The sequence below is a fragment of the Cuculus canorus genome, chromosome 12, assembly GCF_017976375.1.
Source record: "Cuculus canorus isolate bCucCan1 chromosome 12, bCucCan1.pri, whole genome shotgun sequence".
Lineage (NCBI taxonomy): Eukaryota > Metazoa > Chordata > Aves > Cuculiformes > Cuculidae > Cuculus > Cuculus canorus.
The window spans coordinates 18432239-18453035 of NC_071412.1; the positions used below are offsets into that span (position 1 = coordinate 18432239).

Sequence of the window (20797 nt, forward strand, 5' to 3'; positions counted from 1 at the left end):
AATTCCTTTCACTGTAATTCAAAGTGTTTTTTCTTTGTTGCTTTGATTATTTTCCTTTCAGCATGATGAAAGTATTAGAAGGCACATGGAACAAATTGAACAAAGGAAAGAGAAAGCAGCTGAATTAAGTAGTGGAAGACATGCTAACACAGATTATGCACCAAAACTTACACCATACGAACGAAAAAAACAGTGCTCTTTGTGCAATGTGATGGTAAGTCAGCTAGAGGGAATAGTGTCAGAATTGCAAGGCCAACTGGAGCTGTGAAGCTACAAATCATGCTTCAAAGACAGATGAGAGTACTGCACATCCGCTGCGTCCCTGCTCTGCTCTTGTGAAGTGCCCCTTTTTTTGGATTCTTCTGTCTATAAATCAGGTGGTTTAGGGAAGACTTGAAAGAACTGCAAAGCTGTAGGTGGAAGAGAGTGTGGTCGGTACTAAGTTATTTGCTGTCTTTTCTCAGAAAAGCAAGAATTTGGGAGCTTCCGGTGACAGTAATAGAAAGCTAGATTTAAAGCAAATTAAAGAATGTGGTTCTTCACCTAGGCGGGGAGCTGAGCTGTGAATACCTTGTTAGAAGGTCCTGTGGATGTTTGAATTTAATGTGAGTTCAGAGGATGGTTGTTCAAGTTTCATTGGATTGAAATTTGCTGATGTTTGTTTACCAGATATGGAGAAACCACGTCAAGCTCAATAAGTTCTTGGACAGAGTTTGTTTGGAGGGTTGATAGTGTGGAAGGGGAGAATCAGTGTTCGCTTTGCCTCTTCTTTTCCTGTTATCTTATTTTTTGGTCACTGTTGGTGCCTAAGTACTTGCTAGGCAGGTCTCTGATCTCAGTCTGTTCTGTCTGTACATTGAGAGTCTGAACATACTCCTGACAGATGTGCATATGTCAATTTTAAAATACTGTTATTTATACATTTATGGAATTATTGTGGAAAAACTTTGCTATTAAGCCATTGTCATTACAGATTTCATCGGAAGTCTACCTTTTTAGCCACATTAAAGGGAAAAAACACCAACAGGCTGTGAGAGAAAACAGCAGCATCCAAGGACGAGAGCTTTCAGATGAAGAAGTGGTAAGTTTTGTAACGTTTTTTTCTATATTATTTCTAGTTTTAAATGCCATCCAGCCGAGTAGCCTTAGAAAATCTTGAAAATTCTTATAAAGGAATAGAACAAGAATATTTGTGTTAGCATTGGAATAGCAGTACCTTTTTGAATATAGGCTCCCAATGAAAAGGAATGAAAGGAACAGGCCAGTGGGTTGTATTTAAATGTGTCTAATTGCTTCTCTATTAATCCAAAGGCATTTTCATCTCACTATATTTATCTTTTCATCATAAAAATTTGATGTGTTGCAGGTATCTGCATTTTTGCTTTGCTTTTTTTTTTTTCCCTTCCTGTTGCTTAAAATATCTCAGTCCTTTTTTAGGTTATCAGATATCCAATGCATCAAGGTCAATGATGCTGAAAGCTGTAGGGCTAAATTACTTTAAAAGGTAACATTGGAAGCGCTTTGCAAGTATTAGCATTGCTAGAAAGAACAGTAGTGAGGTTTTTAGTAGCTTCTTTAGAAGAATTGGCACTTAGGGTGATTTTTAGGAACCACTAAGGACGTTGTATGCTGAACCAAGAAACTGTTCTGTGTTGAGGGAAAGGCTTATGAATGGCCATCTGATTTAATTTCTTATTGCTGCCTGAATTAACTGCAGTATTAAGTCAAGCTTTCTCTGCAAGGCAAATTCTAACAGTCAGACTTCGAGTTCTGTCTCACCCAAAAGATTTCTGAATGCCTGCCTATGATGCTTGTCAGACAGTAGTCAGAAATACTGTGCAAACCAGTTCTCCAGAGCTGATTCAGGTTTAACTTTATTAAATTTGGAAAGCTGCTTTGAGCCAAGTTGATTCAAATGATACTGCTCACTTTGGCTTCTTTCCTTCTCAGTTCTTGTTACTATTTTTATTTGTTGACATCTCTTTGTTTAAAACTTCTTACATCCGGTTTTAATATCTTTTCCTTTTTAAAAAGCTTTGGAGAGTCAAAGTCTCTGAGGTACTGAAATCCACAGAGGTGGTTATCACTGGGAAACAGAAAAGGAAGATTGGAAGGGGGAAGATTTAGGTTTGGCATTAGGAAGAAATTCTTCACGATGAGGGTGGCAAGATACTGGCCCAGGTTGCTCAGAGCAGTGGTGGCTGCCACCTCCCCAGAGGTGTTCAAGGCCAGGTTAGATGAGCTTTGAGCAACCTGATCCAGTGGGAGGTGTCCCTGCCCATGGCAGGGGTTTGGAATTGGATGATCTTTAAGGTTCATCCCAACCCAAACCGTTGTATGATTCTGTTATTGTATGATTTTGTTTTCTCGTATCTCTGTAGCCTTTGCTAGCCACTGTGTAGCCACTGATGGTTAACTATGATTCTTGCTGGGCACCCGTCTCAGATGATTTTAGAGGAAAACAGGGACTTCCTTTTTACTGGATGTTACACAGTGTTTGCTGCGTCTCGTTTGATAGCTCACCAATTCCCACTTCCGGAAAAGGGATCACATTCTAACAGCTGCATTTGTGCCCGGCTGGTGAAAAAGAAGTTCCACTAGAGGGCACAGGTATCTTGGTTTTTGTGGTGTCCAACATCTTATGCTTAAATCCAGTGTTTTTCAGCAAAACGTTTCAATGTGAACTTAGTATCCAGATTAAGGTTAAATCTTCAGGATTTCTTGAATGCGCACTTAGTGCAGCAGCAAAAGGAGAGGAAAGTTTTAACTGAATGAACAGTTCAGTTAAATAACTGAAGTCAACTGAATGATTACAAAAGCAGATGTAAATGTCCTTAACCAAGATGGTGCGTAGTACTGGGCATACTGGCAACATATACTTATGTTGTTATGTGTTTAATTATTACTTGTAGCTATATTTTAATTAGTCAAACTATACAGTTCTGAACTGTACCTTTGTAATCTGACATTTCCTGGGCCTGAGGCCCCTCTGGTTTGTTTTCTTTTTTTCAAAGAGAAGCAGTAAGATCTACGTGCTAGAGATGGTCACTGTGAAGTAGAAAACCAATTTTATTTATCAGAGCAGTCTGGTTCGTGTACCTCTTTAATCAGCATGCGTTGCCTCCCCCACAACTAAAGCATCCAGTAACTTTAGTTCAGTTTTGGAATACTTGAGAAAAAAACCCTGAAGTATTATATAGCCGTAAAACCATATTCCAAGGAAACATTACAATATTCAGCTGCTTTTTCATCACTGTTTTCAATTTTTTAGTGAAGGTATCTGTAGTGAGAACACACTTGTACTACTTAAAGTTATTACTTGTCATCTGTGATGTCTTTAGATTATATACATCTTGTACGTGGCCCTTCTTCTTTGACATAAAAGGTTTTATTTATGTCACCTTTGACCTAATAAAATTTCACTTTTAACCTTATGCACTTGACACCTCAGATTACTTACTCTTGATCTTTGACTCTTATTGTGTTGAGCCTGTTAAGCGTAATAGGGAGCTGCCTGGAAAGAAAGCTTTTCTTAAATTGTAGTCTGACCGTAGGATTTCTGTATTATTATTATTACTTGAGAAACCACAGAAGGGCTTGAAATATGTTTTATTTTGATGATGTTGGTATCGCAGAAGGTAAGATGTAAGTATCTCCTTTAGACTTTGGAAACTGGTTTAAGTGACTACAAAATATGTCTCCATATGGTAAGGGAGTTTGTTGGTGGATTTAACTGTAAGCAAAAAGTGACAAGCTGTGCTGCGTGATCACTGACCCATTTCTCTGGGCCAGGTGGGTGCTGGTAGTTGGTCTTCTCAGATATGAGAAGAAACTATGATGCTCTAGGTTTTTTCCTTTTGCTATAGCATCTGCGTGTCCTATAACTCTACAAACATTTTCTGAGATTAAAGTAGACTTCCCGTTGGAGCAGTTTGCCTTTGTTCTGGAATTAAGCATGAATTGTGTTTAATTCCTGCATATATTGTGCAGGAGCTGCCAGCTGGTGTTAGGTCATCAGTAAGATGAGTTCACTTGTAGCTGGGGCGTTTGGTGAAACTCACAAAGAAAATAGTTTTGTTATGAATATGTACAGTAAAAATAAAAAAACATGAGGTTATTTCTAAGGCTGTGTGACAGCTTCCTTTTGCCTCAGTGTTCTGGGGTTTCTTCATTTGGGTGTTTGTTAGCCTCCAGCTGAAAAGGACGTAGGTTTCTTTTCAAGCGAAAATCTGATTTCGAAAGCAAAGTAAGTTCTATTCACATTTTTTATATCCTTTTTAGCTTTCCTTTTTGTCCTTTTTAACTTTTGTCTTTTAAATACATGCATTCATGTCAATGGCAAAACCTTTTCAGCAGGGTGGGCTTCAGCTAAGAGTTGTCTTTCCTTCACTGTACTTCTGAAACCCACAGTGCTATCGCTGTCCCATGTCACTGCGCTGATATCAAGTGCAGAGCAGTGTTCCATCTACATCTTTTCTCTCTACTTAAATACATGTCGTCTTCCACTGATCTTACAGCTTTGCCTTCTTTTGCCTTTGCTGTTTTCTATGTCCCCTCTCGTAGCATTCATATTGCTCTCCATTCTTGACTCAGCGCTGCTGGTGTGCACTACTTACATCATTTCTGGATGGGACAGTGGTGCATATGGTTTGGTCACATACTGAACAATATTTCTGCTTCTTTTATCCACAGAGCTAAAGAATATAGACTTCATTGTAAATTTTTTTTCCTGGCATCTGACTAAAGTTTTTCAATGGTAGCCCATTTTTCTTCTGTATTGCTCAGTAGAAGTGATCCGTAAATTGCATAATAACAAGAACTCCCCATCCCAGTAAAGCCACAGGTTCCGGTTGAGTTTGCTTTACTCAGGTTTTTTTTTTCTCCTGAGAAAGAGAGGATTTTTTTCAGAGAGGGATTGTGTGTTGCTAGAGGAATGGAATTTAGCCAAGCATCTGCGGTCCATTTTTTGTTTAAGGATGTTTCATATCTGTTGGATACCTGTAGTCCGTTCAGCGCAGGAACCTTGGCCTTGTGATTCTGCTGTGAGTACATTTGTCCTAGGAGAAGCTGTCATGAACGATCATGTAGTTATCAAGTTTAATCCATGACGCAGTTTACAGAAGGTCTCTCTGTACTCAATACATCAATTGGAGTTTTTTGTACTTTGTGCAGGAATAGCTTCTTACCTTTAATATATTATAGAGTGTTGTTTTTCTTGGCAAAAATGTACGTGATTAATTGTTTATTGGCTGTGCTTTAATTGTGATAGATCATTGCCACCTCCTTTTGGCTTCAATAGTCACAACCAGTAAGAAAAACTACTGCTGGCAGGGCCGAGTCTGCTCTCATTTCCCCGTTCCTCTTGCCTTTGCAGCCGGATGATAAAGTCAGAGACTCTCAGCTTTCTTCCCTAATCTGCAGAGTGAGGTTTCCCCTGTCCAGAATGCAGAATTCTCATTCTTGTGGAAGAAAAAGCTTTACTTTGCCTTCTGTTCCCACATCTTGGAGTGACAAGCAGGAAAGGGAATATTAAAAGTCCGAGAAATATCTGAACCTATTATTCAGAATACTATTTGCTGTTTTTCTTAGTGGCAGGCTGTCGTATCACTGAATTTATGAACAAGCAAGGTGGCTCAGAGTGCAGTCAGTGTTAGCAGTAGAAATGGTATTTAGTTTGGATATGCTAAAAAGTAGGATTAGTCCCTCATTTAAAAAATTTCATCTTAATTAAATTCTAGAAGTAAAGGAAAAACTACTTTTACAATGAAAGGTCAGTCTTCAGTTTTGAACAAAGAATGAAAGTTTTTTGATGGTCTACACTCATCTTCTAGAGGACAATCTGGCATAGAAACGTGAATAATTAAAATCTTGATTTTGAGAAAATTGTGTTTGGATATCCATTATTCTTATAACCTGTTTATCACATATGAAGCACTTGTGATAACTTTAATTAATGGTAATAGGTAAATACCTTCCTTATTTTGAATCTTCTCCACATTTTGGAGCAAATCATCACTTCTGGTAGCATAACAGTTTTTGAACACAAACATTTAATCTCTTCGTGATTAAGCATTAACGACCATTTCTGTTTCAAGCTGTCATTGGTTATGAAGTTGAAAATTGAATTTTGCATTTGATATAACTCAGTCTGCTTCAGCATCTGTTTTCCATATTAAATATCATCCTGGGCTAGGAGGAAAAAATAAAATACTGAGGAGTTTTGTTGAAACGTAATAAAATCATGAACAAATATTCCTGTGGTAACATGATTTAGAATTAAGCCTTAAAAACCTTTTCAAAATTTGGCAAATATATCCCTCCGGTGATTATATACAAGTAAGAAACCGTTATTCCTGACATTGGTAATAAATATGAAAAATATTTTTTATTATTTTCTACAGTTACAGGATGTTGTTTGTTTTGAAACAGATAAAGATGTTAATCTAAAAGATGTATGTAGGCTTCAGAATAGTTGCCTATTGATTTGCTAGAATATATTCCTTGTGTACCTTACGTTTATACAAAATACTCAACTTGCTATTAATTTTTTTTATTAAAATAGTAAACGAGTGACAGCAGTTATGTGATATAAGCTACTACAAGTATTTCTTTCTAATCTCCCTCGTGTATTATTTTAATGCTGATATGAGAGGGCAAGTAAAATAAGTGTTTGGGGGTTCTTCAGATCGAATTTAGATAAATAGCTGGAGTCAGGTATTTTTCAAGTTCCCTTGGTCTGCAGAATGGGGTTAGAAAGCCTATAAGAATGCCTTTTCTTTCCAAACTTGGGGATTCAGAGTTGGAAAGAATACAAAAATAATAAGAATAACCAGTCTTACAAAATTCTGGCACTCGTGCTTCAGTTCTGGCCAGAATCCAGATATACAGAAAGAAATGAAAATGAAAAATAATATATATATATACACACACATATAAAAACCCTGTACACTCTTCAGATTCCCAGGTCATTTTGGCTCTGCTTTTTTGGGGTGGAAGTCCAGTAGCCAGAAGGTTTTTCCTCTTAAATGACTTGGTTGGTTTATAGAGAGTATCTGCATAGCCACGGAAGCACCATGCCGCCGGGTGTGCCGCGGGCCGTGTGTTGGGCAGCCCGGCCGTGAGGTGCCCGCGGCTGGGCAGGCGCAGCTCCCACCAGTGCTGCTCCGTGCTGGCATCAGACCCTCCAGAGCTTACAGATGCCGACAGAAAATCCTTGATAGACTGGGTGATGGTCCTGCATCTCCTGCCAGTGACTGACTGGCTTCAGCCCCGGGGAATTTCAGCGTCTGCCTTCCTGGCTGTTACCGCTCCCTGTCGGGAGGAGTATGGAGCTTTGCAAGAGCCAGCACCGAGCAACATGCGCCTGAGAGAACAGAGGTTCTTCAGTTGTGACTGCCCTGCGGCAACAAATGCCAGTCTGTGATTTTTCTGCTCAGCCTGAGCAAATACAGATGCTTTCCTGGAGTATTGTCCTACCTACGCAGTCTTGCTCAGGCAGAATTCATAAAAAGGCAACACGTACTTAGAAAGAAAGGAAAGGGAAATCAGTATTTGTGTTATGCTCCCTCCTGAATTTAAAATGAGGAAATTTTAGAATCCTAGAATGGTTTGGGTTGGAAAGGACCTTAAAGCTGGTTGAGTTCCAACCCCCTGCCATGGGCAGGGACAGTTTCCACTGGATCAGGTTGCTCAAAGCCCCATCCAACCTGGCCTTGAACACCTCTGGGGATGGGGAGGTATGGTTTGTCCAGAGGAGTTCTGTTTGGCACACTTTACATCACAATTTAATAACGGTACTATAAATATTTGCTGAGTAGTGAAATGGACAGTAGTTTATATGTAACAGAGAGAGCCAAAAGTGGCATAGTCAGAGAGACTGGGCAGGAGAATAATTTTGCTGTTGTGTTCTGGCTTGATAAATATTTACATATCAAACATTTCATCTGTCAAGGTCAGGTACGTGGATGTTGTTGTAATGAGGACATTAAAGGGAAGAGCTAGTCGAGAGTATTGGTCCTGTGAGTGGGGATTGTATGAAGAGGGTATCCATTAGGAAATTCATTCTCCAGCTGTTGGATTTTATATCAATTGCCAAGGTTCAGAATCCAGTTTGTTGCATGGTTTTCCTTACCCAAACCAAAGCGGACTGTACTCAGCTGTATGGCATTTCAGGATTTTGCAGTATTTGCTACGCTTTTCATGGAAAGATTTTGCAATTATGTTTGTTCCCAAGTCTGAAAAAATTACTTCATTTCAGAGAATACTGATAGTGACGCTGTAATTCTTGTCATATAAAAGTGTCGTATAAGAAAGAGGGGTGTAATTCAGTGTATAGTGAAGAACTTGCTGATAAAAAGTGCTTGCTTAGTCAACTGAGATTATCACCTTCAATATATGAGATGAAGTGGGTAGTTTTTCTGTTTCAGGCAGTTGAATGGGACTGTGCAATAACCAGCAGGAATGTGACTTCATGGGTGGCCTTACTAGTGTTATCTATAATGGGTTTGGAAGTTAGGATCACTCATGTAGTTTGTAGGTGAGGCCCATCTGTTGCGTTTGGAAAGCGTCAGGATTCTTAGTGACCAAAAGTCAGACCGGTTGAGGATGGAGGGAGAGGAAAAGCAGAGACTTTTTTTGGTAAATAATCTAATTTCTATCTTGTCTGCATTGTTGTGGCTGCAGTTTTACATGTGCATTTAGTGTCAGTTCGTATCACCTTGCCTGTAAATGAAGTACAGGAAATCATTTCAGTTGTTCTAAAAACGTCTTCAGTGTTATCTAAAAATTATTAGAGGTCTGAATGGCTTGGGTTTTCAGATCTCAAATGACAAGCTGTTTCAATCCAGAATGCCATTAAATATCAAATTGTGTATATTTGCCAGGTTACTTTTCTGTTTGAGAAGCTTTTTCAGCCAGAGACAGTCTTCCTCTGAGAAGGAGGTACATCAGACATTGTGAATTTTAACAACAGCCTTTGCTTCTGGGGAATGCCTGTAAATAACACTGGAGAGAAACAGCAGGAGTACTTCTACTCCAACGCATCACAGAGCTGTCACCACACAAGATTTTATACAGATGGTCATGAAGAAATATCTCAGCATTCAGTTCTTGTTTCCGTACTGTGCAGCTGGGCATCACAACATAGTGCAGACTGACCGCTCCTGGTGGCACAAGTTCTGCTGGTTTCACGCAAGCTGATACCTTATTTTGTGACACAGTTGATCTCAGCTGTGCAACTCGGAGGCTGAGTTATCAAGGATGAAAAATGGTGCAGAAATCTGATATGCAACATCACAGCTGGTTCTGTTTAAATTCTGAGATAAAAAGTGTCGTGTTAGGACAAAAGCAGCAAAATTACTGTCTTTAAAACAAATCTTTGGAGAAATTGTGCGACTGAATCGACATTGCTGGTGTAGAAACTGAAACTGCAGTGAACAGTTTTGGTAGGTGTGAAAACCAATGGAGTAAGTTCTATACATTCATAGAACTTAAAATGGAAATTTCACTTATTATTTTGACCAAATATATATCACTAGGTTATACCACGCAGCAAAGCTTTACAGAACCTAAATGGTCTTTTTCCAGGAGATTTCACAGAGATTTATTCTGTTTCGACCAGGCGTAATATTTTCCTGAATCAGTGAAAGGTTGTTTTTTTGGAAAATATTGTTTATAAAGTTTTTAACACTTCACCATTTAATTTTAATTTTAAGAATACTTGCCAAAAAAGGAGGGAATACCCACATCAGATTGTGGCACTAATCATTTTCAAGGGTAAATTATTGTAATAAGCAGTGGTGACCTGTACTTCAAAATGCGTTCACTATTTTTCAAAGTCAACTACTTGTGGCCATTGTAGTGGTTTCTGGGTCACTTTTAAAGTTGTGTTGATTAAATTTTTCTCAATTTCTTGCATTGACAAGGCAGGATCTGAAGGACATGGATAGTTCAGCAGAGCTCAGGTTTGGTAACGCACACTTAAATAGCAAAACAGGTTTAGAAGGGGCAATCAGGTAAAATCCTTCTTAGTTGTTGAAATCTAACTTGCTGCATAAGTGCTTTGAGTAAATTTCTTACTTGAGAGAACTAAGGAAAAAGAAGGTATTCAGCAGTTTAGCGGCTGTTGGGTTTTGGGGGTGTTGTTTGTGTAGTATTGAGGTTTTGAGGGGCAGTATTTGCATATGTTGGTTTTGGATAGTCTGCTGGTCATGGCAGGAGTTTCAAGAGCTTACATGCCCATTGGTGGATAGCATAAGTCTTGTCGAAATTAAGAACAGGTTTTGGGCAAATGCCTTGTTCGTTATTCATCTCAAAATTATAAACATTTATTTTAAACGCAGACCTTGAACTCCATTGGGGTAGTTCTACTTTCACGGAAGGAAACAAGACGTTTTGGTAGCGTTTATTTCTGATCACACAGTGTAATTACATTCACTTTTCTCATATTCCATTATGTAAAAACTGTACCATTTTATAATTCAACCATTTCTTCTGTTGGCAACGAAGATTTTTACCAGTACTTTATAAATGGTAATACTTAGCATGTTTAATAATGCAAGAAGCAAAGTAACAGTCCCAGCAATAAATGGGGATGTTGTAATTAGTGAATGCTTTCAATGTATATTAACAAAAGTTAAGAGAAGTTCAGTTTTTCGTGAAGAGTGAAAACTATAATCCATGAAGGAATAAGTTCATTCAGAGTCATGAATTACATCAGTAGGGCAGGGTGCTGGTTTCGTGTAGCTGTAGAAGATAGCTTGGAGAAGGAAGAGGATGTCAGCTTGGGTTCCTACCTGTTAGGTAATGATTTCTTGAGAATAAGGGACAATATTTATTCTCTTCCACTTCTCTCTTAGTACAAAATACCCCTGATGTCTTCTCTCCAATGTGAAATAATCTCTTTCCCAATGTATATATTAAAATTTTCTTTTGTTTTTGTAACCTTTGTTAAATATTTAGCCCTGTTATTTCCTGGGAAGATGATCTGAAATCTCCATTACATGCTGTAAGGTTAAACATAATTTCCATGTTTTTTGCAGGAGCACCTGTCATTAAAGAAGTACATTGTGGACATTGTGATTGAGAGTTCTGTTCCCGTGGAACCATTAAAAGATGGAGAGGAGAGACAAAAAACTAAAAAGAAAGCCAAAAAGCTAAAGGCACGGATGAACTCCAGGTAGTACAAATTTCTTTTTAATTTCTTTTCTCAAAGTTTTGTTTTAAACTTTACCTTTTGTCCTTTATTGCGAGTGCAGTGGAAGGCTGCAAAAAAAAATTTAAAATTATTTGCTTTGGGAGTGTCTTGAAAATAACACTGATGAGCCTAATTTATGACCACTTTCTCTGATTGAGAAAGAAAACTGAATATCGATCTGGAGCCCTTGGTTTCACCTGTTAAGAGCTTTTCTCATAATTGGATGCCAGCACCCTGCCAAAACTGTAGCCTCTTCTAGCATACAATAGCATGTTTAAATTTGTGTAAACCATGCCTATTTTTCTTTCTAGCTATTGATTTTTAAATGAAGTATCAAAGAAAATCAATAGTAATCAACAAATAGAAGTCAGCCTGCTGTAGTGTCAAATCCCATGACTAAATTTAATCATTTTTTGTTGCCTGTCACAACAAAAAGAAAGTTAAAAATATCTTAAAATGGAAAGTGAGTTGTCAGAGCTGCAATTTGTTATTAGTCTAAAAAGTGACATTAGTATGATATGCAGGACGTGATTATATCAGGAGCTGGCAGTGTCAGTCTTTATAGCTGAACAGGCCCCAGCTGAGGTTAATGGTTGAGAGAATATTGTGCCGTGTTTTTGCATTTATCTTTAAAAATACTTCTGAGAAGGTTACAATCATTGTTACATATTTTCTCTGCCTTGTTTTTAAGCAAGAAGGGTTACAAACAAAACAAAAACACCTGAATGGATTTTTAGAGCTACAGTAAAAATGAGATATTAATTAACTCATAATGTGCTAATAATAATCTTCAAAACCACAATACTTTTCCTATGTATTACTCTTTCTGATTGTTTTCCTCTTTGAGTGAGCAAATCTAATACCACGTTAGAAAACACTGTTGAAACTGGACAACTTATTCTTCCATGTTTCTGATTGCTCAAGGTGCAGAGTTATTCACATTACCTGTTGATTTAAGGCAGTTACTGTTTCCAAGAGCTGCTTCTGTTGAGTTTAGTCAAAGATTTGTCAGACCTAGGAAAATAAGCTCAAAAAATATTAATAGTTTGTTATTGGCACTGGGAGCTCAAAAACTTTTTGAGAATATTTTGAATTCTGATGTGCCAGTCTGCTGGGTGAGTCAGCACACACATCATCACAAATTCTAAGTAAAACAGTCATAAAGGAGGCATAAAGGTGCGGTACTATGGAAAAATACAATGAAAGTTTGGAAATCTCGGAGGAGTTACATTGTCGAGACATGAAATCCATGTTCGTTAAGCTGTTAAGCTTGTTTTTAGATTTAAAGGGTGACTCAACGTTTCAATGGGATTACTGTCCTCGAAGATAGATGTGAGTGAAACTGTAGATCTGACCATGAGTTTTCTGATGGTAACACAGAAGACTTACGAATAAAAATACCCAGTAGCAATGTGAAGCAAAGGTTGTTCTGTGCAATTTCAAACAAAAAAATTGGTGAGGACAAAAGAATCCATTTGGGAAATTAATTATAGCCATGCAAGTCTTGCCAGTCTTCTACGGTTACGGTAACTGATGCTTGAGTAATGGTCATGGGCACGGTAGTGACAACCACTGCCTGGATGTTCCTGCATGGAAGCCTATTACTGGTAAGGTGGGTAGGTTTTCCAGGTTCAGAAAATGGAGGATCGTCTTAAGTTATGTGGCTAAAGCAATTAAAGCAATAACCTCCGAATTACAATAGGAATTACTAAATTAAATAATTTAGGTAATGTCTGTGATGTTTCTGCCCAACAATCTGGAGAGCAGTACCACCAGATGGCTGGGAGCTTACTGCTGCTCAAAGTCAGCTAAAAACTCAGGTGAAATATATGGTTAAAGTATTTAATAATTTATTGAGGATGGTTTGAAGGTGAAGAGCATTTGATGTTGATAATTCACATAGTTGCACAGGTGTTAGCAGATTGTCTACAAACCATGTTTTAGTACATATTTGCGATTCTAGAAAGATAACAATCCCCCTATATCTCAAGGCTTGAAATCATACATTCATTTCAGTTTCTAGGAAGCTGCAATGTTTTGAGCTTGGAAAAAAAAGAAGTAATGGCATTCAAATAGGTTCCTGTTGCTCTCCTGAGTTTCTAGATTTTAAATCACTGTTACAGTATCAAAGCAATAGAGGGCAGAGGTGAATGAGGGGACAAATTGTGATCAATGGGTTATTAGATACGTTGAGAAGTTTTGTTAGTCTTATTAATAATGTTTATAACCTCTAAGCCATTAAACTGGTGCTGTAGTAACGTCTGATATATAGCGAGGTAAATTATCTCAGGTTAACAGGTACGAGTTGCTATCAGACGAATACTGTGGTACCTGCATGGCAAAGGAAGGTTTGTTGAAGGCTGACTTCGAGTGGTAGAGATGTAGTTTCCACCTAGGAAGAGTATACAGTGGTGATGCACTTTGCGATGGATGTAAAGTGCTCCAGTCCTGCTCGTTTAGTAACAGATATTGTGGGTGATTATTCATGTTTGACTGACTTGTCTGTGCAAAACTCAAAACTGAGATGTGTTGTTTCTGGCTAAGAGGCAGGGAAGAAGGCAAAAGGTTAATAAAGGAATCTCACCTTCATGTTTAATACTAAATTCAGTCGTGATTAATAGCTTTATTAATGATCCACAAATCAGAGCTAGTGGTAGTGCAACAATATTTGCGTGTAGTGTAAGTTGCAGAGGTTAAGGAAGCCAAGGGGAAATTTCAGTAGTTTTGAAAAACTTGATCCACTTGAGTGAAAAGAAGTAGTAAAAGAAATGTGCAGTATATGTATCTGAGAGAAATAATAGGAATTAAACCTTTACTAAATCATTTTTGCAGCGTGGCAATGAAGCACGTTTCCCGTTGGAAGCCATTGCCAAAGTCTTTAGATTTGAAAAAAGCAATTGGACGTTTGTAAAGTTGGCAAGAATGCCAGGTGATGGCAGTTAATAGTCAGAATACCTTGGAAAATAATAGGAAACATGTTTTTAATGGGGGAGAGTTGCCCTGAGGCAACTGGAGGGCTTCTTGGCAGTTTGCTCTGGGGCTTATCTTGCGTGCCCTGATAGAGGCAGGTCATGTACCTGATCACAGATTCAGCCCAGCCTGCCCGGGAAGTTTCCTTCAAGTGGGAGTGCAGGGTGGTTTTGAAGCATTTTTAGAGCCACAAATGGTGATGTCGCTTGTTCATCTGAGCGCACAACCTCAAGAGGCTTGAACAGCAGATCTCCCTGAAGTCCCAAGAGATCACTGTTGCATCTGTGAAATCTTCATTCCAGAACAAAAATCGAAAGAGGAATTTTAACAGATCAAATGTTTTTAACAGCTAAATGCGTTTACTGTCTGATGAATGTTTCTTCATTGCAGGGCTCTATCTCGGAGAACTGAATTGTTCTGCGTCACTGTAGTATCTGGATTAGTTTTGCTTTGTGTGTGTACGTTGTTATAAACCGTTCGGGATTGCCCTTGCGCATCGCATCCTGTTTGGGTCCGTAAGCTGGTGATGGTTTTCACCTGCTGGCACAGGCTGGCCGGAGTCAAAACAAGCAGTGGAAAAAACAGCTTGTCTACCTCTTCCTACTTTTTGGCATAAGGCCAGTGTAAATAGCACTTAGGGACTAAGGAGGTTTGTGTTTCTATTTCCAGCAGTAAAACAGTCATTCCTGGAGGTATTTACTCTATGCTGTATGCCTAACAAGGTTCATTATGTTACAACGCAGTCATTGGTTACATGAGAAATACTGCACAGCCTGTAAATATAACAAATTATTTGTGTATTAATTGTAATCTCTGTGATATAATGATCTTCTGAGCTGCACTACATGTCTAACTTGCTAATATTGTCATTAACTGAATGTGGTAATTTTATAATAAGCGATAAATTACAGAGATTATTTTATGTATTACTTGTACCATTTTTGCCATTTGGAAAATCAATTTAAATATACCATTTGGGTACTGATGTTGTTCTAAAGTAGTACTGTTATACGTGAATTGTTAACGGCCAGTAGTTACACGTCAGGATGGATTATGGTAGGGCAGAATTGACAGAAATGCTATGCGTTACTATGAAATAGGAAAAAACAAAGGTTAGAATTATCTCGCTGGTATTGCATGCGATGCACTTTAGACAATAGTCAGTAATAATGCGTATTTTCTCCTCCAGGGCAAAGGAATATGAGAGTTTAATGGAAGCAAAAAATGCCGTCTCTGATTCCCCATTTAAAGCCAAGTAAGCATTTAACTTTACATATCCTAGACATGTACTTTTTTTTTTCCCCCTGTCTGTAGCAGAAGCGCTTCTGAAATTTCCAGTGGAGCAGCTGTGGTAAGGTTCCCACTGGATCTTGAATTACAGATCAGTTTCTAATACAAAAGGTCAGACCTTTATAAATACATTTTTTTCTGAAGGCACTGTCTGTCTTAAACCATGAAAGCTGCAATAGTAAAGAGAACATATGCTCATCCATTCCTTACCAGGAAGCGAGAAGATTCCAGCTTTATTCCAGCTTCAAGACTGCTGGTGAAAATTCAGCGCTGGAGTGCTGGGACTAGAAATCTTATGATTGGCCTCCATTTGACCAGAAACAAAGGTTCATATGGTGAAAGCACAGATATTCCAGTGCACAGCTGTCTTAATCTGGCATTGAGTTTTTTAAAGAATAGAGCTTTTTATTGCCTAGCACAAGGCACAGCTGAAAACAGTGAATGGTAGGATTAAAACAAGACCTATTATCACTGACAAATTCCTCCTCCTTAGTTTGAAACTGAAAATTGCTCAGCTTTTCCCTTCTGATTCTCCTGAAACTGACGGGCAAAGGACGTAGAATATCTGGACTTCAAAAAAGCGTTTGACAAGGTTTCTCACTAAAGCTTCTAACAGAAACGCTATAGCTGTAGCATACATGGAAATCAGTTAAAAAAGTGAAAAGAAGTGGAGTGTGTGATCAATCTGTGTGGAACAGAGAGGTTACCAGGAGAGTTCTGCAGTCCAGTGGTGTTCAAAGTAGTCACAAGTGACTTGGAAAAAAAGGGTGACAAGTGAGGTGACAATGTTCAGTGACAGTGATGCAAAGGTATTCGGGATGACAGAGACAGATACCTTTATCCTGAAATTACTGCTCCTTTCCTGGCTGGGGATATTTGTCTTCACACTGAGGTAATAACCTATACCAGATCCAGTATGTTTTGTGGTTGCTTCTGTGACTCCTAAATTGCTGATACACTTGAAGGTAGCATTTTTTATCAGTTACCGTTGGTTAAGATGTTCAGATCCTTGTTGTTAGGCTTCCTTGGTTGGATATATAACTAGCCTGCGTGCCTTCTTTTTCATACAGTCTTTTCAGTAGTTTGGAAACCAGCTGCTGAATCTCAGGATATATTTTAAAATAATGAAAATCCATCACTGAGATTTGACATAAGAAAATGAAACATCTCCGCCAGATGGCACACCTGCATAAACACACTGGGGAAGAAGGCTCTGCTGTTGGCTTCGTTTCCTAATAATCAGCACTTCAATTTTCAAGAGTAGTTTCATGGCAAATTAAGACTTTTAGATTTGTAGCTTGTGTGTTTTGCTTTCCTTTGCTACTAGAAAATAAAAAAAAACAGGGTCTAGTTGTCAGAGGTGAGAGATGGGGTGTTTGAGTGACTCTGAAAATACTGATAAGCTGTAGTGCCTCCCCTTCAGTGTCTGTCCGACTTCTGATCATTAGTGTTGTGATTTAGTCAGTTGTGTCTCAACTGCAGAAACTCAGAATTGGTTTTAGTTTTGTAATCTCTTGACCGATCCTGAATTTACCGTTTTAATTTCTCTTTATTTAATGAAATGACAGCATGCTTCCAGGCAGAATCTTCTGTTCCATCTGCTTTCTTATTCTCCTCCTGTATTGCCTCTGTTAGGGCTGTATCCTTTAGCTGTGGACTAGCAAGATGACCACTGGGTAGCTCACTTTCGTCACAGATCTTCTGGGAAAGTTCTTTAGCAATTGTCTGTAGAAGTCTAGTGATCAGGCAGATGCTTATGTCTACATTTGTCAAACGTAGTTTCAGATATCAGAGTTCTTGTTATTTCCAAAATTACACAACATCTTATGAACCATCAGGGTGCAAATGTTTGCAGGCTGCTTTGATGTCAAGGGAGGAGCAATAGGAGCTCATGTGTGAACTGACCTTTTAAGAAGGAATAGAAAACTCTCTGTGAGTCAACCAAAAGTCCAGTTTATTTCTATTAAAGTTTGTTTACACAGTGCATTAAAAAAAAATTGCTGAAGGATAGGGCAGGGTAGTTTTATCTTTCTCTTTAAAGGAAAGGATGGGAGGACAAGAAATTTCATGAGTAGGGAGTTTCAGCCCAGACCATATCTGTTTACATGGATGAACTTATTCTTAATATAGGAAAATACCTTTTTAACAGACCAAAGTACAGGAACCTACTTAACCATGAACAGCAGGAAGAAGTATCATCTGAAAGACACAAACGGTGGTAGATCCTCACTGAAACATGATTACATTGAGAAGCTATGAAAATTAATTAGACTACTGCCTTTTTAGCCAGAACACAGCGTACTGTACTGTGAGCTAATATTAACTGCTACTGTACCTGGCCAAGAGAGAGCAAACTCCTGCCAATACGAGGAGCCTTAACCGCTATCTGACACAGGCTCCGAGGAGATCTGCAGAGTTATTGAGAGAGGTCACATCGCAGAATGAGTGCATAAAAACTGGGAGTGCTACGTGTGTTCTTGGTGTCCAAACAAATGCCAATGCTTTTGTTTATTCCAAAGGAAGGTTTGAGGTGTTCCGATTGGAGTGGATGTATGCTAATGAGCACAAAATACTTTTTAACTTAACAGGCTGTGGATATTAAAAATGGAAACGTTTTTTAAAATTCCATTTAAAACGTGACACAGTTGGTAGATTTATTTGTTTGCTCAGCAGAAGCAAATGCATTTTAAAATGAAATCATTCTATGTAACTTTCTCGTATGCTTCCTTGCCTACGCCACAGTTCTTTGCTCCCTCCTCTCCTCCCAAATTGATTGTGTCTCTTCAAACAACTAAAACCATTTATGGAATGCAATTTCTTATCTGATTTTAGTTCTTTAGTTTAGTCAGTTGTTACAGAAGAAAGACAGACCCCAGAATTAGTCTTTGGCAGGTAAAAAGCCTTTTTAGATCACCTTTAAGATTAAGCCACCTTAATATGAGAGCCCTGGTTTCCTGCTGCAGCTGATAGATTGCCTCAGTTGTTCTTTTTAGCTTATGGTTTGCAGATTTATAAAACATTTTCAGTAAGGAAGCACTGATCCAAGTGCTTTCTAAGCTTTACTTTGGTAATACACTAATATCAATAAACAGACAGGGCTTAGCCTGCTTTGATAGACGTAGCACGTATGCCTTTTTCATTTTCAGGAAGCTGCTTCCGCAGTGGGATTGTGAAAGGCTCCGAGTTGTTCTTTGTAGCAACAGGAGTTGGTAACAGATATTCTGTTCTTTTTAGTATCTATTAAAAAATTTGTGAGGGGGGAAATAATTCTAGGTGCTGCCTTATTTGGTATTGGTGTTGCTCTCTGGACTATTTATGTGGCAAGAGGGACTTTGGAGGTAAAGGGCTATGGCTATTCTCACCTGGGAGCAGCCAGTCTGTTGCTCCCTGGCCTCTCTCCACCGCGCATTAACTGGTTGGTCACTGCTGGCACTTAGCTCATTTTATAAATGCTGGTGGGCTTATGATGGATTGGTAGTATTAATTGGTATTCTCGAGGAGCTGATCTGAACGTAATTATTTAGTGCCCAGTCTGTTCAGCTCGCCTGTCAAAGGTGTGTCCGTGATGGGACTGTAGTTGCAGCGTTCTTAGGTGTCCATCAGAGCAGGTTTTTAAAAGGGAAGTTAGAGTATTATTTCCGTCTACTTAGTATCTTCTAATCCAAAGGCCATGTATTTCACTGTTAAAGCAATCTGATGGTAGCAAAGTGTGATTGTCATCCTTTAATACAATCAGGGAAAGGAAGGTAATGACAGATTGTCATTTGCCTGAAGGGAGTTAGCAGGATTGCAGGGAAAAAATGTAACCCCATAATCTAGTACTTCAGCTGGTCTCTCCTCATGCAGGAAGGAATCGGGTTTTTCATGTGGTTTTTTTTTACCTTACCCTTTTTTTTAAACTACCTAAAGGGGCAGTTCATTAGTATGGGAATGGGGACCACTGTTATCCTGAAAAAGGACTGCAGCACAAAAAAGAGGAAAGTTAGGAAATGAAAATTTATTTCCTACAAATCTTATCTCCTGCTGGAGAGAAGATGTGAACATGGTGTGAAGTTTGTTCTTGCAGAGGCCCAGAGCTAAATGCCTTTAATAATACAGTTCTTGCTTATTTCCCTTATGGTGTATCAGTGCATTCATGAGAGAAGCTTAACTTGTAGGCTTTCTTGGTGTGGCAGCCTAGCGTCCGGTTAGGCCGGTTTATAAGATACTACACCAAACTACTGATTACTGGAAAGAAACCGGATAATCCCTGAAGCTGCAACTATTTGTGCAGAATCTAGTTTCCAGACAGCTTTGTGAACTGTAGAAGAACCAAAATGTAAATAAAATAACATTTAATTAAACTTTAAAAAGATAACGACTTGTGTTAGATTGGGTGGGCAGGGACTGGCTAGAGCCCTCTTACAGGAATTCAGATAAATACATTCAGAAAATAATCTCTATAGGAATTCATCATCATTTCTGAGATTGCTTCCATTTCAAGAGCTAAACAAGGTGATGTGAAGCTGCAGACTGAGAAGTTTCGTGTCTAGCAGTGTTTGGGGCTGTGTCAGGATGTAGCCTGGTGTTTTCCATCGTGCAGTAGAGCGATCAGAGTGTGCGTGAGTGCCATCACCTCTGTTAATTGTGCTGCAGGCAGCGCAGCGTAGTGCAGGAGCTGAGCGCTGCGTTCCGAGGATGCAGTGCAACTCCCTGCTTCAGGCCAGGAAGGAGCTGCCAGGGACTCTCCCAGTTCTCTCCAAGCACAGGCTGCATCAGGAAGAATTGGAGCCGTGTGTCCGGCTGGCGTCTGGCCACCCTCGGCAGGAATGGACGGGAGGAGTGACCACTCCTTCCGTACAGGAACTGCACAGAATCCAGTGCTCAGCCTGTCACACTAATCCTTCCTTGTATATGTTCAGAGTACAGCCAAGAAATCACAGATTTAGACGTGGAAGTGCTGAAACACACTGATGTTACTATGTCGAGGCTTCCTTTCTAGAGATGAAATGTGGCCTATAATATTAGCAGAGATATTTTTCCTTTAGCTTAATATATTTAATAAGCTTGCTAAAAGTATTTAGCCTGTGCTGAAAAGAAACCCTTAATTCGTACAATACTTCATTTTAATTTTGTTTATATATTTTCTAGATAATCTTTTAGTATGATTAACTCTCATTTTCCCATTTGCAGTGCAAAAAGATCAGGTAATGTATTTCTATTTGCTGAACATGCCATTTATTACAGTTTACGTTATAGTAATATTCAAGGACCCATCAGTGCCTTATTTCCTTTATGATATTTCTTCTGAATTATCTGTTTGTGGGCAATACTAAAATTTTAATTAGTGAGATATAAATAACT

At 38.8% G+C, this 20797-nt stretch overlaps 1 protein-coding gene across 2 annotated transcripts in view; it reads left to right on the forward strand.

The window, feature by feature from the left end:
* Window positions 1-20797, forward strand: part of SCAPER (S-phase cyclin A associated protein in the ER) — a 134119-nt gene that overhangs the window by 45259 nt on the left and 68063 nt on the right. For both annotated transcript variants that reach the window (XM_054077493.1, XM_054077494.1), the window contains exons 19-22: window positions 62-214; window positions 974-1081; window positions 11040-11176; window positions 15354-15419. In XM_054077493.1, coding sequence (XP_053933468.1) covers window positions 62-214; window positions 974-1081; window positions 11040-11176; window positions 15354-15419 — 464 coding nt within the window. The remainder of the gene's footprint in view (window positions 1-61; window positions 215-973; window positions 1082-11039; window positions 11177-15353; window positions 15420-20797) is intronic.